Here is a 27264-nt window from a genome sequence, read left to right on the forward strand (position 1 = left end):
AAAGATGAAAAAACCAAAACGTTGTCTACCAAAAAGTGTTACAATAAAGTTCGAATGAAATTGTATCAAAGAATTTGCTTTGTTTCGTATTAATTTTATTCTCTTTCAGCAAATCATTGAATTTATCGTCTAGCGAAGCGGGCGAGGGTACGCTAGTATAGGTATAAAACTACATTCAGAAATTTTTTGTTCAAAAATGTAAAAAATTATAAAAAAGCGTGTTTGCCAATTTCTTTTAAATATTTCTTAATTTATACTTTGAAATAGTGCTCTTAACAAATTTTTTTTATTGCTTTATTATTCTACTTAAGACCATAGGGCTTCAACGAAGCATTTAAATCTTATTCTGTTAACCGCTGTTCTCTTTACGACATCCCACGTTTGGTAAACTGTTTCTAGTTCATACAGGTTAGAACGCCTTCAAGTAGTTCGAGGACGACCGGGTCGTCAGTTCTGCTAATGCTTTCCCAGTCCATTCCATCGCCATTTGCATATATTAATTATATTAAAATTTGTTAAAATTTTAATTAATATGTTAAAATTTTATTTAATATTCTTTTTTAATTTTTGTTATTTTTTTTCATTTCAATGTTAAAATATATATTGACGTAAAATTTTAATTAATATTTTTTGTTTTAATTTTTTTATTATTATTTGTTTTTTTTTTAATTAAAAATTGGAAAAGTAATGAATTACAATCACAATGAATTAAAAAAGCATTAGCGGCTAGGCCATCAGCTTTTTTATTATTATTATTTTTTCATTAAAATTAAAATACTTATTGATGGAATAAAAAGTCAGTACTAATAAGTTTTTTATCCTACCCCACATTTGTTAATACTTAAAATAACTATGGACGGTAAGTAACTAATATGATTTATGCAAAAATATACAACTTTATGTTTTTTAATAACAGTTTTTTTTAATTTTTTTTTAAACTAAATGAATTTTCTAATTTTTATTGAAAGTTTGTAAAACTTTATTGAGAAATATATTAATATTAGTTATTTAAGCATAAATTTCATTAAAATGCATTATAAATTTTTTAATTCAATTTTTTCTGAGTAATATTTTAAACTTTTTTCAAACTTATTGCCCAATTTTCCATTAAAATGTTAAATAAATTCTTTAATGAAATTTTTTAAATTTAAATTAAATTTTTTTTTCTATAAATTCATTTCCATTTAATGTTCAATTTCGCCACAAAATAAAATATAGATTTTTAGATACATTTTTTTATTAAATTTTCCATATTTTTGGAAATTTATTTCAATTCTACATTTAAATGTAACATAAATTTTTTTAATTAAAGTTCTTTAAATATTTTTTTTTAACTAACTTCCATTTAGAGCTGAAACTTGCATTAAAATGTAATATTAATTTTTTAATTAAAAATTTTTGTATTGTAATATTTTTTAATTTTTCAATTTTGCATTAAAATGCAACATAAATTTTATAATTAAATTTATTTAAATATTTTTTTTTAATTAATTTCCATTTAGTGCTCAATTTTTTTTTTTTAAATGCAACATAAATTTTTTAATTAAACTCATTTAAATTTTTGTTTTGTAAATTAATTTCCATTTTGTGCTCAATTTCGCCCCAAAATGTAATATAGATTTTTCGATTACTTTTTTTATCAAATTTTAATAGATTTTTGAAAATTTATTGCCATTTAGTGCGCAATTTTGCATTAAAATGTAATATAAATTCTTTAACTACATTTTTTTTTAATATTTTAAGTTTATTTGCATTTAGTGCTACATTTTTTTCTTAAATTTATTTCCATTTAGTGTTTTTTCTCAATTTTGCCAATCCCCTTTTCTTCAATAAATACTCTCATATGCAAGCATTCACATATATACGTATGGTTGGAAGTAAATATGTATGTAATTCCCATCACTTTCTTACCAACTCCTTCAATGCAGTCGCCTAACGGCAGCCCAGGGCGCCCTCTATGCTCAATCCGCAGCATTATTTGTTAACTTTGCACTTCTACACCGTCTTAGCAGCTGTAGCCCCATCTAGCGTCGAAATTTGATAAAGAAAGCAACAGACGCGTAGATGTGTATGTCGTCGAGTTGAGTAGTGAAGTGGTGGAGAAGTGAGTGAGAAAGAAAAGCACCAAGCAGCGACCTACAAAAGAAGCAGTGGGGAAGAAGCAGCATAGCTGAAATATTAATTCTCTGGTATTATTTTGAGTCACCTAACCGTTCACCAAGGAACTTCACTCCTATTGAAAGCGCATTTTGAGTGAGTGAGTGAAGTGAATGGGTGCCGTAGTATGAGCCGGTGGGTACTGGTTTCGCTGATGCAATGTACGTATATATGCATATAAGTACATTGCGGTCTTGACATTTGGAGAAGCGCGAGAAATTGGTAAGAAATAAATTTACACACACGCTTTAGAAATATAAAATTCTTACAGCAATTAAAACAAATTATATTAAGAAAGAAATTGCATAAAAAATTATAAAAAATAAAAAAAATATTTTCGAAAGTTAAACATTTTTTTTTTTTTGTTAATTTTCAAAGCTTAAAAATTTTTTTAAAATATTAAATTCGAAAACAAAAATTAAAAAAAAATTACCCATATCACAAAACTTACGGATGCGTACAGTATTAGATGGCATGCATGTTTGTGGCTATAACTTCTTAAAACCAATATCTTTCTTTTTGCTCTTTTTCTGAAGGACTACAACTTAACTCATGAAATGAAAAGACGTTGAAAGGCAGTTATCATGCCTCAAATCACAACGATCTACAAATCTCTAACTCTCTTAAGTGCCCCCGTTCATTCGTTCGTTCGTCAGGCGTCGATGCAGAATCTGTTGCAAAATGCAAAAAACACGAGAAGCGTTCTGAGACTGCCCGATCTGCAGAATTTTTTCAACAAGTGCAAGCGATCATTGACGAGGTTCCTTCAAAATCAATGAAGACCCTTGCGAGGGAGCTTAATGCTTCTGAAGATCCTATTCATCGAGTTGTTTATAAAGATCTGCGGTATAAATCCTACGTTATTTTGCAGAAGCCAGTTTATATCGAAGCTAAGATGAGAACAGCGAGTTCTCCCATCTAAACGCCTTCTGATCAAGAGATGTTATGGTTTTTATGACGAAACAAATTTAGACCAAGAATTAAAAAAAAACCAACCACAGAAATGACCGGATTGATAGATGGCTATGTTCCAATCCTACAGAGGTTCCAGTTATCATGCACATGAAGTTTCCAGCCACTGCTGTGGTTTTAGGTATTGTGAGCAACAAAGGACCACCATACTTCTATACTTAAGGATTTCGAGTGAATTCTGCTGCATATAACGAGGTTCTAGAGACAGTAGTGAAACCCTAGATTGATAGTATACGCAGTGGCAGCCCATACATTTTTCAGTAAGACTCTGCTCCTTCACACAAGGCGATGGCCATACAGGTTTGGATGGCTGAAAATTTCCATGACCGCATAACACCGAACTTATGGCTGCCCAACTCGCCAGACCTTAGGTTCGGCGTGAAACCAATAAGCATTCTCATAACACCATTTTTTCTCTGAAGGCTGAAATTATTACTGTTATGGTCAATATGGATAAAAAGCATTTGATTGGGCACGCAAACGTTTTCGGACCCAGATTGCGGAGGTTCTTGCAGGTAATGGAAATCTCATAAATAAAAACTAAATAATTGGCGCGTGCACTTCTGTTAGGTGTTCGGGAAAGCTTATCCTCTTATTTGTGGCGTGCGTCTTGTTGTTGTTCTACCAATGGAGGGACCTAAAGTTTCAAGCCAACTCCACAGGGCAGTTAATTTTTATGAGGATGTTTTTCATGGCAGAAATACACTCGGAGGTTTGGCATTGCCTGTCGAAGGCAAAAATGTCAAAATGCGCTCTAAGATATTTTACAAATTTCTAATCGAATGCCGAAATTACTAAGGTCACATTTGACCTTAGGCTGAGAGAATACAGAAAGTCAGACATAACGCGTTACCATTACTCGGTTTTCAGGCAATTTGACAGCAATAGTTAAAGAGCTATCGGGGGGGTTTATTTGCATTTTCAGAAATAACTATTTTCGTTTTAGTCCCATTCAAATCCACCTACCACCCATTTATCTTACAATTATCTTACTTACACAATTTATCTTACTAATTTAATTCAATTTCACTTCAATCCGCGAATTTTGTATTCTATCCATTTTAACCTCCAGTGATAGAAAGGAAGTGGGAAGGTTCCACCTAAATGGCTACAGAAATAAGCTGAAATACCTCAGGAGCCATAGGACAATACATTGAGCTGATTTATTTTTGACGTGATAACGTCTTATAATTCGATTTAGCCGGCTGCACGCACGAAAAAATGTGTCGTTACCTTGCTCATTAGTGTTACCTTGCTTATTTATCGTTACCTTGCTCATTGCTGTTACCTTGAATGAACTGCAAGCGAATGCGCGGAACGAACGACAAAGCAAACGAACGGCAACGTTCGACATCTTGCTCTCTCCTACTTAAGTGAGCGTATATATGTATGTATATGCGCATATTTACATATATAAATTCACGTATTTGTATTTGCATATGCCTTCTTATTGATTATTATTAATTTGATTTACTTGAAGAATTTAAAATAAAACCAAGTTTGTAATTTGTATACCTGTTGTTTTAATGTTATTATTATTAATTTTTTTATTATATATGAAGGAAAAAATGTATGGTAATATTTACCATATACCTTATAAGATATGTTGTATACTAATATATGTACATATACAATTTCGCGCAATTTTCAAAAAGAACAAATCTATATATAAAGATGCATACATATCAAATATACGAATCTATTCCGTACGCAAGCAAATGTAAGCTAATGTGCTTGAACTGCAAGCGAGAGCGCCGAACGAACGACAAAGAGCACAATCGGCCCCCGCGTTCGGCAACGTTTGACATCTGGCTCTGTCCTACTTGAGTGAGCATATATATGTATGTATATGTATGTATATGCGCATTTGTATATAAATTCACATACTTGTGTTCTCATATGCCTTCTTGCTGTGTGCATGGTAATGAACCATTTCTCTGTTGAGAATAGGACGATGGTAGAAAAAGTAGGAAATGAAAGGGAGTGTTTCGAGTGTAAAGTGTCTTGAAAAAGGTAAATCGATGATGGTGCCTCTTAGTGTTGTTGACTTATTAACGTCTGATGCACAATCGAAATTGAAGATATCTTTCATGAATTTGATAAATGTTTCGTCATTTTTCACGTTTGTGTAAATGTAACTTGACCTATTCCATTGCAATTCCATTTACCTCCTCCTCTATATCCATACAAAATATCTATCAAACAAATAAAATTAAAATTTTGTTTTGAAAATTGCAACCATTCCATCAATATTTTCGTATGACGTTGTCACGTTAAACTATCGTCAGTAAACCGACTTTACAGACAACATCTTTTTTAATTATTTTTTAAATTTTATTCAGGGTTAAACTTGAAAGAGTTGCGAGTAATTTTCGAAAATTGCACAGAGACAAAGAGACACACAAACCAAATTTTTGTTTACGTACTTCCGCTCAGTTGGTTGGGGTCGCGTGATTTTAAAGACTCGATAAATCTGCGCTACGACCTCACGGTGATTTCCCGTGGCACTAATACTTATTTATGTATGCGTACTTTGATTATTGCGCCTCTTATAAAATCATGAATTTTGAAGCAAAATGTTCGAGTTTTAAAATATTTATAGACCAGCAGGCCAATAAACAATAATTTCGTATTAAAAAAAACAGCCGCTAAACGGTTATCTACATTTGACTAAGTGTTGAACACAATTTAATTGTTACATACGGAGCTATAAATACAGGGTGGCTAACGAACAGTATAACAAAAATAAAATTTAATAACTTTTTTCTAAGAGGATAGGTTTAAAAAATTTTAATATAATATTTAAGAAAAAAATGAGATTTAAGAAAATGGCAGTGATTTTGGCAGTTCACCAATAACTCATACCGTCGTCGGTATTTATTTGTTCAGAGGAAGTTTCGACGCGCTTTTACCTTCACGCCTCCGAGCAGATGAACTTCGTTTAATGAGGTGGGTAAATTCTCGTTGCTCGGGAATCGGGCCACCTAAATCGCACCGCTGTACTTCATAATAGTAATAGTAATAATTTAGTATCTGTAGTGAGCTCAATGACAGACACTTCGACTCAAAAGGTCTTCTTTGCACTTCTATATGTGTTAGAAGCAGTTAATACTAGTACTATTGAGAGGTCCTACTATCATTGAATGCATTACATCATTGGGGGAGCCCAACGTGCAAGGAGGATGCTTCTATCTACTGTGATAAACCCTATCCTCCTATAGGGCGCTCCCATTTGGTCCCAAGCCCAAGAAACACACCTACGAGAGGCCAGGTAGGTTTATAGGGTAAGTGCTTTGTGAGTAGCCTGTGCTTACCGGATAGTATCCGATGATGCAATTTGTGTGGTTGCGGGAAAAATTCCACTGGATATCCGAGCATTTGAGCCAAACCGTCTCTATCCAAGGTAAGGTGCCGACCCCACAAGGGACCAAGAGTTGAAACAGCGAATTGCCGCTGGACATACAAACTCATCCCTAGCCTTGCCTGCATTATGACATTACCGCACATTTTCGAAGTTCCATCTACTTCATAACGAAAGAATGTATAATCTATATAATTATATAATCTCCATACGTCATAGGTAGAGAGCCCGGACGTAGGTTTCTTTGTCGTTGATATCCACAATTACGGCTCCACCTTCGATATAGTGCAAATGCCCAAATCCCGGCTGGAAGTCAGCTGAATAAGGGAGGTCTGTTTTAGTGGGAGCATACCCCACATATCATTGGCGAGACGGATTCACCCGAATGTTTCTGACATTTTTACCCTCCTCTTATCAAAAAAACAAAAAATTACATCAAGTTCTATTTAACCTAGATGTTCCCGACCGCAGGCTAGAAAATATGTGAAAATATGTTAAAAAACCAAAATTGTGTAATCTCTCAAATGAAATTTAAAGCAAAATTATTATTAATTGCTATCGCGCCGACTTTGGGCGTATAGTGGAAATGCCCGAGTTCAATTCCATTTTATTTTATTTGATTCGGTTCCAGTAACAGATAAATTTAGGAGCAATAGGTTGGGGCCCCACGACGTCATCTTAGATTTTGCTGATGGGATCAGCATTGCGTTTTTCAGGCGCTTGCTACAAGACCGACGCTCTTTTGTGTTAAGTGCTTATTTAATGGCGCCACTTCCTCGCCTTGTCGGTTATGGTTTTGACCTTTAAGCTTTTTCTAAGATTGTACAAAGCCCACTATTCACCCTACGTCTGTATCTACCATCCGCTACTTGTCCGGGACTGCTTATTTGTTAAGAACAACTTAACCGCAGCTTATTTCCATATCTGAAGGCAGTTCACTATCCGCAACCTGTGACCCGTCCGATAGTCTGCAGCTTGGCAACGGAGTAAAATAATCAACTTAAAAAAATTTGCATTTTTTAATGTCGCAAACATCATGAGCCCCCTGTATGCAGGGCGACCAAGCGGAATTCGCTTATCGAATTTGCCAAAACACCAATACATACATGACGTAATCAAATGACAGTACTTTACTCTTTTATGAGCATTTCCGACTAATAATAAAAATATCAGTTTGACACATCGTGAAGAATCATACATACATATGCACTTGGAACTAGACCCTTAACAGGTTTGGGCCCACTTTTGGTAATTTAAGATGTCTCTTGGAGCTTTCATATAAACAGAAGATTTTAAAGTCTGCTTTTTGATAGCAAAAACATGGTGAGCGTACGGAAGGTGCTGTCCAATAAAGACCGCTCATAGGCGTAGCCTTTTATTTGCAATATTTGCTCCGCAGATAATCCAAAGTACCCGCACTACTAAAATAAGACTTTCACTATAACCTTGGAAACGAACCCTATATCTGCCTCTTAACAGCTGTTAAGCCACGTACAAGCACACTCAGCTGCTATTGTGAATTCTTGTTGACACCTTTATCAATTTAGCGCGCCCTCCAGACATACGCACATATCTGTATGTTCATGCATACATACGCACTCATTTAGAAGCGTTTGATATTTTACTAATTCATTTAACTACCAGTACGAGCTCTTATCTGGAGTACTAAGACTTATCGCGGTGAGTACAAAAAAACCACCTAAGCTTCACCTGCATTGTGTTGATGCGTTGGACAATCAGTGCAATAATAGGTGCGAAAGGTGCAGTGTGAATGGAAGAAAATATTTCAAGTTTAATTTTATTAAGAAAAAATTTGACTAAAACGCGAAAAATATCTCACAGATTCTGTCATTCATTTAAATAAAAAAACTCGTTTGAATATAACTTCCACTCTGATACTCAAGTACATAATGGGCAGTTCTTGCTCACGCAATAAGGAAATCCCAACTGTGAATGAAAGTTCCGGTAACGGCAATGTTAAGCACACATACAACGACAGTAACAGCTGTTTATTGGCAGTGCAATTCGATAATGAGGTATTTATAGATACTAGACATTATTTGACTCCCAATAATACCTTGTAGAACCTTGATTGAAACCATCGCCTCTGTGATAAAGAAACTGCAAAGGAGAAGTAGTACAAGGCAAAACTTTAGCTGTTACTCTCAAAGCTATATTGAACCTACTGGGCTTTAGAATTAAGGATCCTCATAACAATGAAGTGAGGCAACCAAGAATCATTTAGCCTTCTTTAGGCCGTCTGAATATGACTTGGGTACGGGGGTTTTTTTTTTTGCGTATCAGGGGGTTTAGAACGCCTAATACGCCATGAAATCCGCCGTCGCAGCAATGGTACACATAGTAGAAAAAGTCTGCGTTCACCTATGGAAATATTCCTTCCATTAGAAAAAGTTCAAAACAATAAATATTTCAGAAATTTTTTTTAATGAGTTTTATTTAGTTCACTTAAACGTAACTATCACACATATTTCGCTACCAATAACAAAATCACATTTAAAATGAGAACACATAAAATTAAAAAGGCCATTCAAACTAAACGGAAAAAGTTTGCGTTCACTTCAATAATAATAAAATAAAAGGCTTAAGATCATAGAAATGTTTTAAAATTAATAGCTAGTTGGATATCCACGCCTTTTTATGACTTCTAGAAGGCGTCTTTTCATTGATCCAACTAGTTTGGCTGTTATTTCTGGACTTATGGCTTCCCATTCCTCTTTAAGCGCGTTCTTAAGCATTTCCTTGCTAGTTATTGTACGCTCTCGTATTTTTTTCTAGAACGTCCCATAAGTGCTCAATCGGGTTAAGGTCAAGTGATTGTGGGGTGTGCGAAGTTGCTTTGGAACATTATACAACAACCACAACCTAACAATCTCTGCCGTGTGTTTCGGGTCTTTGTCTTGTTGGAAAACAAATCTTTCACCGAGTCCCAGTTTGATTGCACTTTCTCTCAAATTCGTTTTTAAAATATCGAGATTATCGACTCAATAAACTGTATATTTCCAACGCCCGAACTAGCCATACACTCCCATATCATGGCACCTCCTCCCCCATGCTTTACCGTAGGTACCTGATTTTGCTTTCCAAGTGCCGTTCCGTTTTTCCTCCAAATAATTTTACGACCTTTTATCCCGAAAATGCAAAACTTGCTCTCATCTGAAAAAATCACACTATTCCAAAACTCAGGTCGCTTGTTTACGTATTCCTTGGCGAAAGCCATCCGCTTAAGTCGATTTACTCGCGATATGAAGGGTTTTCTTTTTAGAATTTTTCTTACTGTATCTGGATGTACTTTCTTTTGGTATTTTACTTCTATGTCTTTTGAAATTTAGCTTGCTGTTAGTCGTGGATTAGATTTCACAAGAATAGTTATGTTGCGTTCTTCTCTTTCCGTCAGTTTTTTTGGACGCCTAGAACGAGGCTTAGACTCCAAACAATTCGTTTGCTTGAAGTTGTTTATCACTCTTTGGACCGATGAGTATTGCCTCCCAACAATTTTCGCGATTTCCCGATAGCTCTTACTATTTTGCCACAAACTTACAATGATTTTCCTTTCACCAATATCTATTTATTTTCGCCTTTGGTCCATAGTAACAAAAAATGTATTTCTAATATCAATTTTTCCCTCTTTAGATTTGTTCTTAACCGCATCAACTACATGAATGATTTAAAATTAAATTTAACTTAATTGCCATGCAAATAATCGTCACTATTCGAAATGAACGCACACTTTTTCTGCTCAGTCTATTTAAGTAACTGTACTACAATCCCGTTATCTGAACACGACGCAGCTCAAACTCCAAAAAATTTTGTTCATATTCTACGAATAATTTTCTTTGAAATAAGTGAAAAGAAATAACTGAGAGTTTTAAGATAAACACGTTAAATTATTTTAATACTTTATAACAGTGGGTGAACGCAGACTTTTTCTACCATGTATGTCCGGAGACTATAAACCTCCCCCTCGTTTGGTACCGTCGTCCACCCTGGAACCGCATTCCATCGCATTACTTCAGAGTGGCGTTCCATCTTCCTCATTATAGGGTTTATACCTATGTGCCTGCATCCAGGTCCCGCTTTTTTATCGGGAGAATTTTTTCCGCGAAACCTCTGATGATCTACCACGTTTCCTCGCTGCTTAGCATCTTGTCGACGACATTTTCAGTAGTAACGTAATCGACTGCATTATGCAGCGTTGCCTGCTAGGTCATCTACGGCAGCATCCCGTATATGCCTATACCCCACACGCGTTTCCTTATTTTGAACAGGTAACTGTTACTAACTATAGATCACCGCATATTTTTAAACCAAATACAGTTAGCCTGTCTATAAAAAAAATTCATAATTACAGAAAAACTGCTAGTTGACAGCTAGCGAAAACTTTCAGATCCTTCTATGCTTTCTTTAGTCAGGCTTAGTAAGGCGGAATGGATAGTAATGAAAGAAGGTGTAGTAGATATTGAAAACTATGGCACTATAGTACCTTACCAGCTGACTAATTGGGAGCAAGAGCACCGGAATCTGCTACGAGTCCAAGCTTGATGGAAATATTCAGTTAAGTCCAGGATATTCTGAAAGAAATTCAAGTGGAATGGTGCTACAATTCAGACAACTGCTAAAAATACTAGAAGAGAGAAGTAGAAGAAGCGAGGAGCAAATAAAAAGCAAAGAGCTGCGATCCTTGTAGAACTGACCGAAAGATCACAATTTCAATTCGAGTGCACATAAAACCATCCCAGTGCACCCAATGGAAAAAGAGTGAAAGAAAAGTATGAATCTCGAAGGCAGCAACCGAAATGCAAATAACGACGATCCTAGGTGGGACTCATTTCAAGTGCACAATCCGTAGGCCGAGAGCACTAAATAAGACCAACCTAGGTATGATGGTTGGTGGTACTTATAAGTATAATATCTCACCTGGAGAAAATTGACAATGCAGAACACTTTCTCGGCGCATGCGATGGCTATTCCTCTAATTCAAATGTCGGCTTCAGGGAGCAGACATAAAGCGGAGGTAGCAGTTACGATTCATACGCTTCTGGTAGATGTTTGGCCGGGCTCCGCCTCCTATTTGTCGCGGGTCTCTTAATGTTGTTCCACAGATGGAGGGACCTACAGCTTTAAGCCGACTTCAAACGGAAAATTGTTTTTATGAGGAGCTTCCTCATGGCTCAAATACACTCGAAGGTTTGACATTACCTATCGAGGCACGACCGCTATTAGGAAAAACGTTTTCTCGTTTGTTAATTCATGCACGGATATTCGAACCTACGCACTCCCGAATGGTAGTCACGCACCAACTAGTTCGGCTATGAGGCGTGAGATTACTTATACAGATATCAGCAACAGTCTACCATGTTTCCCGTGCCGAGAAGTTAAGTCGATCTCTGCAGAAAATGTATGCCAGGTTTTGGGGCGTGGAGGTAAACTGCACGAAGGGTGAAAAATAGAAGCCGAAAATTGCTATTTAAAGATTTTATCTTTAGGCGAGCTAGCGAAGGATGGAACTAAAACACGACTTGCCAGAATTAAAGAAAAACATGGTCGAAATATGAACGGGCACGTACGTGAAATATGTACTACCAGAAGGTGGCAGGTACATTCACTACGACTGGAGTTTTTGCAGGGCACTTCTCAATAGGGAAACAGGCAGGGATGCAGGGTATGACTTTTCGTGCTACAGAAGCTGCGTGAACGATGAGGAAGAAGAAACAGTTTCTGATCTTGTCTGTTACTGCCTTGCACTGTGTAGAAACAGGCTGTGATATTTGGCAGCAGCTTTCTCAAATGCAGGTGGCAGATAGCAGATAATGTTGCGTGGGGTCTGATACAAATTTTCAGAAATATCGGTTGGTGCTATAAGAAGAAGCAGTAGTTCAAACCAAAGTAGTAGTTCGTAGCACCCAATTCGGACTACATATTTCACCCAAGTGTGCCGTTGTCTATGGCGGAAGTCACTGCTATTTAATCTAACCTAAGTGCTTTGGAAGCCGAACTCATTTACTGACTTATCACAAATTGAATTCATACCAAACTTTAGCACTTTAAAAACTTTTCACGCTTTGAGAGAAAGCAAAACTTGTCCTTCACATTAGTTTTTGAAAATTCGTTCAAAGTAACAAAAAACTGAAGGTCCAATCAACTTGTGCTTTTTTGAATTCATTCCATCCTAAGTGAGTAAAAAATTCACAGTCACTTGAACTCCAATTTAAGAAGTTGAGTGATAAGAATGAAGGATGGACCCTCCATGTATGAGGATTGAGCTGCACTACACTAACTGTGGCTCGGCTCAAATAAATGGACACTCGAATGCTTTATTTTTACCTCCTGAGCGAACTGTTTATCAACCAAACTCTCACCCCTCTGCTCTTTACAGAACTCCATAAGGGTCTTGAAATACAATAGCACCAAAGAAGATTGGACGATTTGTCACGAAATTCCCGTGAAGGGCCTGTATCGTACATCAATTGTGAAACAATATTTGCTCTTCCACGATTGGCATGATGGCCTACGGATATGCTGCTACGATACAACAACACGTGCCATACGCACATTGAAGCCGCTTAAAATAGAGCAGCCTCAGTGGCGTTGTTATTGCGCTGTCGAATTTCAGGAACGTCTGTACTTAATCGGGGCGGATAGTGATGACAATCGTAAAGTATATATGTAAGTTTGAATGCAACTTCGATTATCCTAAGCCGAAACAAGATTTAACTGTTCGCTCCTCACTTTTTAGCTGGGATCCGGAGAACGACCATTTGAGCGCTGCACCCAAACTGATAGTTGGACGCACAAGAGCCACGGCACTGAAGCATGAAGGCTATTTGTACTTGGCAGGCGGTATGGTCACCAATCTGGGCTATGATCACGATTCGAATGCTGTCGAGCGTTACAATCCACGTCGGCGTTGTTGGGAGCAATGCGCTTCGCTGCAGCAGGCGCGCGGCGTGCCGGGGGTAAGCCTTTTTGTAGTTTAAGCAAAAATGATTGCGCTACGAAGAATTGCAATCGTGGCAAAAGATTCAAAAATTTTAACAGCTAGCTAGCAGGCGAAAATCAAAAAAGTTAAAGCATGCAGTTGAGAGAGTAGATGGTAATTTTTGGCACGAGAGCGAATTTTTCTGCAATGCGTTCATTTCATTGAAAACACATGAAGGAAGAGTTACTATTTTTTTAGTCTTTTCACATCTTAAAATTTTTATTTATATTTTCCTCACAGATGGCCTCCGCTGGCGTTTATATTTACGCCATTGGTGGTGATTGCAATGATATACCTACAAATATGGTGGAGCGATACGACACGCGCATCAACAAGTGGACGCAGGTTGGTTAGAAATTTAGAAATTATAATATCTTTTTGTATTAAATTTAAAATAACATTTTCTCGCTTTATGAATTTGGTGTTTTCAAAGACAAAAAAAAAATATTTAGCTTTGCAAATTTATGATATTCTTTCTCATAATTTTTTTTGGTTGCAAATTCGTTTATTTGTTGGTTTTTTTTTTTGTTATTTGAAAAAATTTCGATTTCGACACTAATGCACTATGGGCTGGCATCAAGAAAGGTGGCCAAAAGTCGGTTTTGGAACTGGGACCAATGGAGTATATTTTTGATATCTATACACTTTAGAGCAGCTATGAGCAAAATTTCAGAGAATTTCGTTTAGTAGTTTTGCCATTAAAGGGCGATAACCATTCATACTTCGGCTTTTTTTGCACTTGGTCATATAGTTAAAAACAGTGCGAAATTCGAATATCGCTCAAAATATTTTTGGTAAATTTTACGTTTTTGTATTCAGTTAGAATATTCCAACACAGATTATACTGAAAAAGCTTTGAAATAAAGGAACTTGACGAAAAAAAATTAATTTTATTCTTAAAATGTTGTTTTTTACCAAAAAGTTTTAGCCGTCGAATGCTGGCAACTTTTGGCACTCCATGATATTAACAAAATTTCAATATGAAAATATTCTTTGAAGTATCTATTATTACCTATTAATGCGCAAATGTGCGCTTTTTAGTATTTTCAGAGATAACGGTAAAAACGTATGTGCGCTCTGAACAGCTTTTGTACTGTGTCTATGTTCAAATGCCCATAACGTTTTACTGAATTGACAGATTTGAGTCATTTTTGATATATTAAAAATATTTTTAAAAAATCGTTACACAGCCAATAGAAATGTTTTTTTGTTTACATTACAAAAGTAACAAAGTAGCCATGATAAATTAAAAAAATCGTTGGGAGAACGTAATTCTGATTGGGGGAAGGTTTTTTTAAATGTCTAGAATTTTGCTTCTAACAACATAGTAGGCATTAAATCAAAAATAAATTTCAGAAAATTCGAAACTTAGTTGGTCGGCTCATTGTTAAATGCAATTTAATCAAAGCTGTTTCATTATAATGGCGACATTCACGAAGAAGGAAATTTTAGATGCCAATGATGCTGAAAAAGGAAGCGGTGTAAAATATATTTTAAATAAATTACTAATTGAAGAAAATAAGGTACATTCTGAGGATCTTAAGCGTTTAGTTAAGATGGTTGCGTCTCTTATTTCTAAAAGAAAGGTTAAATACAAAAAAACCAAAAAAAAAATAATAAATCATTTACAGAGAAAAATGTCGAATGGATTAATTCACAGTTTCTCATTCCAGAATTAAGAATAAAGTCTAGTTCCGATTCTTCTTCCTTGAAACGTGGTCGCCCATGTGTTGAATTTGAAAAAATGTCAGATCGATCGAAGCGGCGGGCAATTGCAAAAATAAGCCAGCAATGTGAAAACGATCCTCTAAAAATATTATTGGCGGCACGACAAGCTGCAATAAAGTCTCAGGAGTGCGAATTAAGTTCGGTTTTGAAGAAAATCATAGAAAACCCAGAGTATTGCGTGAAAATAAAGCAATCCAGTAAAGCCACGCTTTCACTTATTGTGAAATCTCCTGAAGAAGCTCTGGCTTTTTTGATCGATAATGGGCTTTCAAAATCAGTTTATACAAATATAAGGTTAGCAACAAAATTAAGCGGAGCTGATGTTTGGCCTCCTTACGATCGATTAAAGGAAGCTAAAGAGCAATGTAGACCTCTAAAAGAATTCATTCAAATAAATGAGAATGAAGCTAAGTGCGATCTTCAAGCGCTTTTAAATCATACTGCCAGAAGAATTGCCGAGTTGCAGCAAGAAGTAGTACTTTTATATGCACAGAAGTCTAATTTTTGCGACATTGAAGCTGTTTTTATTTTTTCTTGGGGGTTTGATGGAACCAGTGGATTTCCATCATTCAAACAACCTTATTCTGAATCAAGTGTAGAAAAAGTTGATACAAATTTACTTGCTTGTACATGCATTCCTTTAAGATTAGTAACGTCAAATGGGACCATTTTGTGGAACAACGCTATTTCTCAATCTGAAAAATTTTGTCGCCCAATTTCACTTAAATGGATAAAAGAAACTACTGAAATTATTAAATCACAAAAGCAAATAATGGACGAACAAATTAATAAGCTCGAGTGCTTGGAAATTGAGGTACAACATTTTCGTATACGTTTACATTTTTCTTTGCATATGACTCTAATAGATGGTAAAGTTTTAAATGCACTTACTGACACAACATCATCACAGTCATGTCCAATTTGCCACGCGACACCAAAACAATTCAATGATCTTTCCAATATTGCGACAGATGTTTTCTTACCAATTACTGGCTCCCTGCAGCATGGCATAAGTCCATTGCACGCTTGGATTAAAATTTTGGAATGCTGTTTAAATATTTCATACAGGAAAAATATAAGAAAGTGGAGAGTCTCAAACGAAGTTGATAAAAAAGAATATTCGCGCAGAAAAGCAGAAATACAAGATATTTTGTGGAAGAAATTGGGATTGAAAGTGGACATGCCCAAGGATAGAGGTTGCGGAAACAGTAATGATGGCAATTCAGCTCGTCGGGCTTTTCAAAATTCAGAAGTCTTTGCAAATTGTTTAGAGTTGAATACAGAATTAGTAACCAACTTTTCAATAATATTAATGGCTTTATCCTGCCATCTGCCGATAGATCCTAATAAATTCAATATACTGTGCCATCAGACTGCAAGAATTTATGTTGCGAACTACAATTGGTATTTTATGCCTGCGACGGTTCATAAAATATTAATTCACGGCTCTGCGATTATAGAAAATAGTATTTTACCTGTAGGAATGTTTGCAGAAGAAGCTTCTGAAGCCCGCAATAAAAATTATAAGTGTTACCGTGAGCGGCACAGTCGGAAATGTAGTCGAGAAGCTACAATGCAAGATATGTTCTTGCGTTCTATGGATTCCTCAGATCCACTAATAGCGTCTCATAGCTTGAGTTCACGACTACAAAAACGAAAAAAATTGACTCTTCCATCAGCAGTAATTGCATTACTCGCATTACCAGAGGTTCCGCAAAGTGAAGAGTAACGGCCACTCCTCAAAAGAGATAAAAAAAAGTAAATCATAAAAAAAATATAAAAATATAAAAAAATTAAAAAAAAAAAATCTTAAAAAAGGAAAAAAAATATTTTCAGTTGAAATCAATTTTATTTTCCTAAAATATCTTTAATTTTCAAATTAAGAAAAATATAAAATAAAAAAATCTTAAAAAAAAATCGTTTTAATAAAAAAAAACCAAAAAACCGTAAAAAAAAATTTAAAAAATAAAGAAAAAAAAAAAAAAATAAAAAAAAAATTAAAAAAAATAAAAAAAAAATAAAAGTGGAGTCTTCTAAACCTGTAACCTCCTCGTTGTAGGCTCTGGAAACTGCAAATGTTCACCAAACTTTGCAGGCTAATAACAGGCTTATGAAAGTGCTGGAATTTTCAACTTAGGCGCTTGGTATAAAGATTTTTCAAATTCTGAGTCCAGATTCGAAATCAGCGACCTCGAAAACCCCTTTATGCAAATATTTGTATAAAAAATTGATTTTTTTTAATTTCGGCCGCCATATTAGATCCGCCATATTGAATTTTTAAATTCTGAGTCCAGATTCGAAATCAGCGACCTCGAAAACCCCTGTATGCAAATATTTGTATAAAAAAATTGATTTTTTAAAATTTCGGTCGCCATATTGGATCCGCCATATTGAATTTTTAAATCCTGAGTCCAGATTCGAAATCAGCGACCTCGAAAACCCATGTATGCAAATATTTGTATAAAAATATGGATTTTTTAAATTTTCGGTTGCCATATTGGATCCGCCATATTGAATTTCTAAAATCTGATTTCAGATTCGACATCAGCGACCCCAAAAACATTTATATACCAAGTTTCACGAAAAAATGTTTTGATTTCGATTTATGGCCGCTTTTCCTTGATGCCAGCCCATAGTGGAATGTTTGCCTTAAGCTGGTCAATAGTCTGCGTCTTGTTGGCGTAAACCTTACTTTTTAGATAACCCCACAAAAAGAAAAGAAGTCCGGGGTGGTTAAGTCAGGTGATCTGGGGGGCCAGTCGATGTCGCCTCTTTTTGACACTAGACGTCCTGGGAATTTTGCAGAAATTCAATTGTTGCATTCGCAGTGTGGCATGGCGCACCATCTTGTTGAAACCAGTAACCGTCTAAACCTTTCTCACGCATTTGCAGGCAGACATAATGAGCGAACATCGGTAAAAATGTGGCCCAATGATGATTTTGGCGCAAATGCCGGCCCAAACAGTTACTTTCCGGTCATGCAATGACGTTTCATGGATCTCGTGAGGATTCTCAGTTCCCCAAATGCGGCAGTTTTGTTTATTCACGCTGCCAGAGAAGTTAAAATGTGCCCCGTCAGTCAATGCAATTTTCTTCCAAAAACCGGGTTCAATGTCAACCATTCGAGCGACTGTTTGGCCGTATTCCAAGCGACGTGAAAGGTCTGTCGGCAATATTATTTGTGTCAATTACACTTTATACGGAAACAAATTTAAATCATCTTTTAAAATGCGGCGCATTGAGGTTTCACTGACGACAAAATGTTGAGCGCGACGACAACACGACACTGTTGGCTCCTGGACAACGCTCTCCCTCACTGCTTCAACAAGTTCATTGGAACGTCTTGGTCTTTGATGAACGGCATGTTGACGATCTCCTACTGCCTCGTGCTCAAAAAAATTCGACATCAAGTGACGATAAGTATTGTTGTTCCACAAATGGAGGGACCTACAGTTTCAAGCCGACTCCGAATGGCAGATATTTTTATGAGGAGCTTTTTCATGGCAGAAATACATTCGGAGGTTTGCCATTGCCAGCTGAGGGGCGATCGCTATTAGAAAAACGTTTTCTTCATTTTGGTGTTTCAACGAGATTCGAACCTACGTTCTCCCTGAATTTCGAATGGTAGTCACGCACCAACCCGTTCGGCTACGGCGGCCGCAATGTTATGATTAAAATTCTTGTATTTTATTTTGTTGTATATTCTTTAATTTTATTCATTTAATTTTGTCTTCTTTTTAATATTTTTTTCGGTAATTTCATTCTCTATAATACTTTTTTTATTTTAATTATTTTTATTTATTTTTCTTTAGCTTTTTATAAGTTTTTATATACATAATTTTTTTCGTTAATTTCATATGCGTGCATATTATTTTTAAATTTTTCTATAGATATAATTTTTTTCGTTAATTTCCTGTTTGTATTATTATATAATTTATTTTATTTTATTTTTTATTAATTTTTCTATATATAAATTTTTTCGTTAATTTTATGTTTTTATTATATTTTATTTTTTTTTTCGTTAATTTCATATACGATCTTAATATTTAAAATTTTTTTTTTATTGTATGATTTTTTCTTATTAATTTTTTTTTAATATAAAATTGTTAGTTAACTCTATTACCTGTGATATTATTATTTATTTTTTTTTTATTATATATATTTTTTTTATTTATCTCTGTTTTGTTATAAATTTTTTGTGCATAAATTCTTCGTTAATTTCTTCTCTGTTTTATTTTTTTATTTCATTTTTTCCATTAATTGTTTTTTATATAAATAAATTTTTTCACTAATTGCATTCACAAGAAATACTCATATTTTTTTCAACTTCTTTGCTTTGCCTCCAAAGATAATCGCCATGCAAGTGCCCAAAGTTTTCGCTGCCTGTGTTTACTACAATAATCGTCTCTTGGTCTGCGGCAATACGACAAATAAGCAGAATTGCTCATACGTCGAAGAATTTGATGAGGCGACCAAAAAATGGTGCCGAAAAAATGATATGCCCTTGGAAGGACCATTCTCGTATGTATTGGCGACGCCAGCGTGGACCATGCAGTTGGAATCGCTCAATTGAGAAAACGAAAAATAATAAAAAAATTAAGTTAGGAATGGAGGTGAGCAATTTTAGGGCACCGCTTAACAAATTTAATAGGCCACAAATTATGTGCCTAATCAAAAATAGTAACACTGGTGCAATATTTTAAGTGAAAATAAATGATAGTGAGTAAAGCAGAAAAAATATATAATTTTTCATATTATTGTTTAATTTTTTCTAAAAAAATATTTTCGAAAATTAACTAAAAAAACTGTAATGGCCTGTGTGATGATGCAAAAAGATTTTACGATTCCAGTTAATAATAGAAAAGTATTTGAAACAAAATTGAATTGATGTTAAAGCAATGTGAATATTTATTTAAAAAATTTCAAAACGCAAGGATCAGATCAAGGTGATAAAAATGTATATGAAACATAAAATATAAAAAAGGTATACCAAAACTATTTAGAAAATAAGTAATCAAATTAGTATTATTTACGATACATATATATATTTTTTTTATTAAAAATATGTAAAAAAATATGTAAAAACTGTATGTATAAAATAAATTTTATTTTACAATATTTCAATATTAATCAATGCGTTTTACTGAAAAAAGCTAAAATAAAACACTTTTTTTAATAAAAATAAATTATAACCCACTAAAATTTAATCTCGCGCTACTTGGATTTTAAGCTACAAAAATGCCACGTTGCACAATTTGTTTTTCTTGTTGTTGTTATTATTATTATTCGGTGCTATTATTCACCACATCGCTTGAATTTTTGCAAATTTTCGATTTCAAAATATTCCATAAAAAATTAAATCAGCTCAATGAACGCATGAACACTTCCAATGGCCAGCGATAACAATAATAAAAATAAAAATAACAACAAAATAAAGAAGTAAAGAAATAAAAGCTGCATTTGAAGCGCCAAAATGCCACAATGCAAAGCAGCATAGTGAATACGTACAATAACAACAATGCAGGCACACATTCATGAATTTTTGAAAGGGCACACGAAAGCGCAGCTAGTGGCCGAATATTTTAAATTAATAAAAAAGAAACTTATGAAAGACGGCAACAACAACAACCGAAGAGTTTACGGGCAAATTTAAATAAAGCTACCAAATAAATATATAGAAAAAATCTAGTTGTTGGAAACAAAAATTTGTTATTTTTTTATCAGAAATACTTTTCTAAAATTATCTTCCTTAAATTTATCTATTTATTTCGCTTGAATTTAATTTTCATCGAATTTAAAATAAATTTTTTTTTGCACTTTTTTATCTTTTATAACAAAATTTTCTAAATTTTATTTTCATCGAATTTCGAATTAATATTTTTTAGTTTCAATTTTTTTATCTTTTATACCAAAATTTTCCCACTTTTAATTTGGAAAATTTGTATTACAAAAAGTACTAGGTGAACGCAGCTACTGGAAATCGAAAGAATTGCATTTGGAGAGATTTTGGTGCCTAAGGGTAAGAGGCATTTTCTAATGAAAACATTTTAATGAAACGCAGCCGCTATTTTTTACCAGGAAATTTGTTTTTAGCACCTGCACTATTTTCTCTTTATCTTTCTCTAAATCTTTGCATACTTTGTCTAAGTTTACATACTCGTGACTCTCAGTCTCTTTCAAAATTAGTACGCAAACTAGTTACAAAACCCTTTCTTTATATGTGATACTGCGCTGAAATAAATTGAGTGTTAATTAAAAATTATTAAAACTATTTTTATTTTTTGAGCTCAATGTCGGTTTGACATTAAAACTACAAATTAAGGGGTTACATACTTCTAGAATTTTCAAAAAATCGATTTTTTTTTTACAAATTATTATTCTTTAAAGTTTTAGGCGTCTTCCTGTGGATTTTCACGTGATTTTTTTATATTAATTTTTTGAAGAAACATTAAAATATATATTTTATAAAGTTTAAGTGCTAATAAACAATGTATACATTTTTTTATATTCATTTTTATTGTTATCCCGTATGAACGTATGTAACCCTTTAAGTCATTAATGAAGGCTCCATCAAAAGAAGCGCCTCGATGTTGTTTTAAAACAAAATATGCACAAATTTTAATTATTTCAGGTCTCGCTGTTTTAATTTAAAACACAGCTCTTAAAAATTATACGAGTATATGAAAAATAAAATCCCTTAAATGTCCACCATGGGCACATCGTGAAATCCACCAAACAGTCGATTCATGAATGCTGAGAATTGCCTCATTATTAAGAGCGTCGATATATCGATGTTGAAGTCTGCTCAGACACACTTTGCGCTACAGCGGCAATATTCTCAAGCAAACGTCCAGTTTTTGGTCTGCTAGTCCTCTGCCAGTTTTCTATCCTCGACAGCATAATTTTTAAATTTGAAAGTTTTTCACCAACCTATGAATTGCCGACTCATTCGGATGATTATTTCCAACAAAAAAATCACGAATCTTGCGATATGTTGATTTTTTCAGGTTTGTTTATTTTTTATGCTGAAATAAAAGGGTGACCACCGCCCCAAAATGGGTTAGTGATAGAAAAAATGTTTACTAATAGCAATCCTCCCTGGCTCCTTGGCAGGCATAGGCAAACCTCCGGAGCATTTTTGCCATGGAAAAGCTTCTCATTAAAAACCATCAGCCGTTCAGAGACACTCGTGGAAAACAACAAGAAGCACTCCACAAATAAGAGGTCGAAATAAGATCGATCTCCTTGACCATGCACCTAAAAAAAAGTGTAAGTGACAATTATTTTTTTATTTTTATATATATAAGGGTCTTCACAGTAATGGATAGTTAATAGCTCGTTCCGACGACAGTCGGTTCTACGTACGGCACGTATTTATAAATATTTAGACATTCAACGTATATGCATGGGGAATTTTTATGCTGCTACAACAGCAATAAATGCAAAATCTACATAATTTATAACTCACTAAAAACAGAATTGAACGTTATTTATTGTCTTGTAATATTTTATATTTTTAAATTTAAAAGCTATTGAAAATGAAAAAAGGGCACAAATTTAAATTTTTCTCTACTTATTTTTCTCTTAGTGTTTCTTGCACGCAGTGCATTTAATGTTTTCGTATTTTTTTATATTTTTTTTTAATCTTCAGGTCTGCTATAGCCAGAGCAAATTATTAAAAAATAGCGACGGCAAAAAACTCACTTGGATTTCAGGTCATACAGCCATAAAAGGAAACAATCTAGTGGACGAACGGGATAAACTCGTTGCAAAAGAACTTTTGACTATATTTCGATCAAAGGCTTATACAAATTTATATCTCACAGACACTAAAATGCACAAATGGTCGCTTGGAGATCCCTTTCGTTTAAAATATCTTGAGATGAAAAGTGTGAGAACTTCGTAAAGTTCTCGCCGGAATAAGAAAGTGAATATGTCCAATGTGACCTTGAATTAAATTAAACAAAAAGGAAAGCCATAAAATCTACCTTCTGCACTCGAGCAATTTTAATCCAATTAATAACAAGCGGGACCTTAAAAATGGAATTGAGACAGAAACTTTTAAAAATTTCAGGGCATATTTAAGAAACATTTTTTGTGCCCGTTCTATTCTTGTGATGGCAAATTGTTGATCGAACAACCTAGATCAAACAAAGGCGGTAAGCAGTAATTTCTTCGTGTAGGGGTCTGAGAAGTCTGAACTGCTATGCCTAACAAAGCCCAAGATCGAGTATGATTTTGAGGCAATATAATTGATATGACTTGAGAATGAAAAATTAGAACAAAAAATTACTCCAAGGTCTTTGATATAATCCATAGATTGGAGGACATTATGAGAGATATAATTGTAGAATATCACGAGATTTAGAGTAAGAGACTTGAAACGAGTTCATTAAGGTCAGACTGAAACCTAAGGCCATCTTCCAATAGGGTGACTAATTTTGCGCCACCTTGTATATGTACCCAAATACTCAGAATGATAAGAAAAATGCATTTTCATGTTTATTCGGTTTGTCGCAGGATGATTTAAACAAATATTAATATATTTCACGGAAACTTGGTTCGAATGTGTATTGTTTTTTTTTTCAGTTTGGTGTTGAAACCGGGTTCGAACCAAATTTAACACTTTTTAATTTGTATAATTTTGAAAATATATGCGACGTAATTGTTTTGTGGAAAATTTTGTGAAAGTAGTATTCTTTTCAATACTTTTGCATTTTGGGAAATATTTTTAATAATTTTTTTTTTTTTAATCTTGTTTTATAAACATTTTTTCGTTTTTGTATTTAATTTTTTTCTTTTTGCTTTTGTATTCAATTTTTTTGTTTTTCTATTTAATTTGTTTTTTTGCTTTTATTAATTCCATTAAAAATATTTTCTTAAATAATAACTTTTCACTGTTGATGAAAAATATTTTTTTTCGATATTTTGTTCTTTGTGTTTAATTTCTATTTTGTTTTTTTTTTTTGCTTTTGTATTCAATTTTTTTCTATTTAATTTGCTTTTTTTTTTTGCTTTTTTTAATTTCATTAAAAATATGTTTTCAATTAATTTCACTACTTTTCACTGTTGATGAAATTTTTCTTCCTCCGACTTATTTTTTAATAAACCGACCCAAACATGTTTGGAAATTTTTTCCAGCTATCAAAATTTTTTTTTTAGTTTTTCAGTGCCACAAAAATGAATGTTACAAATATTTTGGAATTTTTACTTATTCAGCAAAATATTCACTCAAAATTTGTCTTTAAAAAACTTCTCAACCTCAATAATTAATTATTTGTATGAGTTCATAGAACCTCCTAATTTCTTGAATAAAGCAAATAAATGAAATGTAAATAAAATGAAAAAAAATGGTTTTAAATTGTCGGTTACTTTCCTAAAATTTAATTTGCCAACACTGCGAAGCGCAGCTTCAATTCCATTCCAAATTTCTATATATTAATTTAAATTTTTCTTTACAAACAATTTACTGTTACTTTTTATTTTTATTTTCCTCGCATTTTTTTAATTTTACATTTCCTTTCAACTCCACGAATTTTTGAGTAACCGAAAACTCGCAGCACCACCGCATTTGCCATAAGCTCGTACACCTTTAACTACAGCCCACATGTACACATGCCATCACACAAACACTCACACACACACATGAAATATGTATGTGTTTTACGATATTTTCAAACGGTGCTTTTGTTTTGTTGCCGCGTTGCCCGAAATAAAAACTTATAATATAAAAGGTTTGCGAAAAAAGCGTGGCGATCAGAAACAAAGCATCCGCTTACATACGCACACACACATACACAAACACACCTGCCCATAGTTGTGCATGCAAAATTGTTTTTGACCGATTAAAACGCTTCCAGGCAATTTGGCATTGAACAAAACCAATCGCTGGCAACATGAAAATGAAATATGAACAAAAATATTGTGGCGCAAGTAACGGTTTGGAGCGCTGGTTATGGTGGGCCTAAGTTTTGGTGGCAGTGTTGCCAGGGCGGAGAAGGAAACGAGTGCCGACACAAACTCTAAACAGGAAAAGAATACAACTTTCAAATCATTAGAGCTGCATTTTATGAAAAGATAAAAATTTGAATGGAGTGGATAGCTGAGTGAAGTACCCGAAAGAGCTGCGCTTAATGGAGACTAATCAACCTTCAAACTGCCTACTTTCAACGAGACGTTTTGCCTTTAAAGGTGAAGCCAAGTCCTCCGTTTTGAACCAAAAGAGTTACTGAAATGCTTAGATTTAGTCAAACGGAGTGTTTTGGAAAGAGGTCTTCCGGGTCTGCCGAGAAAGTATTACGCCTCACTCGCAATCATTATTCAGCTTCTCGTACCTGAGCCATGTTGATATTTTAACGAATTCAGTCAACTCTTCCAGCAGTGCATTAATACCCAGGTGCATTAATACCCAGCGCATAATCCCCAAGAGGATCTTCCAAATTTGTAGCAACTTACTCATCATGCTGGGTACTCGAACAAAAATTGTTTAAAGAGCTTCCGTACTTCACAAATTATCAAATAGAAGAAGTGCAGTACAGATGGGAGAAGAAGAACCACATACATCCTCGAATGTCTCCTCCTATTTTTAGTATGCGTCTTGGTGTTAAATGAAGGGACCTACGATTTTACGCCCCTTCCAAACGACAGATGGATTTTCATGAGGAGCTTTTTCATGGCAGAAATACTCGGAATTTGGCATTGCCTGCCAAGGGACGATTGCTATTAGAAAAAATTTTCTCAACCACTTATTATTTCTTGTCCGGAGCTTGGACACTACCGAGTGCTAGTCACGCACCGACCCATTCGGCTACGGCAGCCACAGCTGAAGGATAATAGAATCAATACTTTTCGAATTCCTGTTGTTTTGCGGTGATCTCTTTACCCGCGCAAGCACGTGCGCTCTAGCATTGAAGCTTAGAGCCGACATAGATGTCTAACCCGGAACTATCTGCAAAGATCACAAACATATCTGATCTGACAAATCAAAGCGCTGGACACAGTTATTTATGAAAATCTTTGGTTACTAAACCTAAACATTTTCCAAAGGACCCATAGGTCTACTTTGGTAAAAAAGAAAACTGCGAAACAATGTGGCATTAAAGCATAAGGTTCCAAAGGTTCACCTAAGGATACCAAGAGGGCTGGGAAATCAGATCTGCTTTTCCCTCTATCAAAATTCGATCATCTGAGATATTTTTTTGTGTGCGAGAAATTTTCACAGAAAACCCCTGATATCAAAGTTATAAATAGAAACTCGGCTGCCCATAGATCATGCAGTATCACTTTCAAGATGAGTACTGAGGCATTATCAGAACGTTTGAGAAGAGCCGCCATCTGGACAAAAGTATAAATACTCGTAGGGGCTCAGTTGGTAGTAAATTCTTTAGGCAAGTATTTAAAGGGGATTTTTTTTCCTTGTCCACTCCGCTGGTGGGCTGTTGCTTTTGTACCATTCCGTGTGATGTCGGTATCTACAAGGCCACGGAACATCGGCCTTCTCCAAGTATTCTTTGGCCTACCACGATCTCTGCTTCCTTGCGGGTTCCAGTCCAGTGCCTTTCTCGTCATTCTATCGTGCTGGCTATCTGATGGTTTTCTGAGCGTGTGTCCTACCCATCGCCACTTTCTGCGCTTTATTTGCCATAGAATGGGCTCCTCATTCGTTGATCTCCATGGCGCCTCCTTGCTGCTGGTGTTCGGCTAGAATATTCTACACATGGTGCGAAGGAATTTGCTAACGGAAATTGTAGCCTCTAAGTGATGGTGTTAAAGACCGAAATGTATATCTTGTGAAAAATTCATGTCGCAATACTCACCTTCAAATTCGATTCATTTATGAACAGGATCAGTGGCTCATAAATTCAGAGGTTCATAGGGTTCATGGGAATATAAAGAAAAGCTTTTACTTATTTTAAGATAATAAGAAAAAAAAACATGATTTTACTGTTTTTTAATAAAGAGAGAAGTTTGAGGCGCTAGGAGGTCATGACTTTCTTTAAATAAAGAAGAGAGCTTAGTAAAATGCCCAAATAACTAAAAGGCCTCACTC

At 34.6% G+C, this 27264-nt stretch overlaps 1 protein-coding gene across 2 annotated transcripts in view; it reads left to right on the top strand.

The window, feature by feature from the left end:
• LOC129238943 (kelch-like protein 20) overlaps positions 1 to 20155 on the top strand; it is a 53409-nt gene extending 33254 nt beyond the window's left edge. The window contains exons 1-5 of one of the 2 annotated variants that reach the window (XM_054874187.1): positions 8248 to 8526; positions 12885 to 13174; positions 13245 to 13464; positions 13728 to 13832; positions 19564 to 20155. In XM_054874187.1, the coding sequence (XP_054730162.1) occupies positions 8401 to 8526; positions 12885 to 13174; positions 13245 to 13464; positions 13728 to 13832; positions 19564 to 19788 (966 nt within the window). In that variant the 5' untranslated portion in view covers positions 8248 to 8400 and the 3' untranslated portion in view covers positions 19789 to 20155. Of the gene's footprint in view, positions 1 to 8247; positions 8527 to 12884; positions 13175 to 13244; positions 13465 to 13727; positions 13833 to 19563 lie in introns of those variants that run through there. The other variant, XM_054874189.1, reaches the window with a different exon arrangement.
• The last annotated feature ends 7109 nt before the right edge of the window (positions 20156 to 27264 follow it).

Source organism: Anastrepha obliqua, chromosome 2, assembly GCF_027943255.1.
Source record: "Anastrepha obliqua isolate idAnaObli1 chromosome 2, idAnaObli1_1.0, whole genome shotgun sequence".
Taxonomy (NCBI): domain Eukaryota; kingdom Metazoa; phylum Arthropoda; class Insecta; order Diptera; family Tephritidae; genus Anastrepha; species Anastrepha obliqua.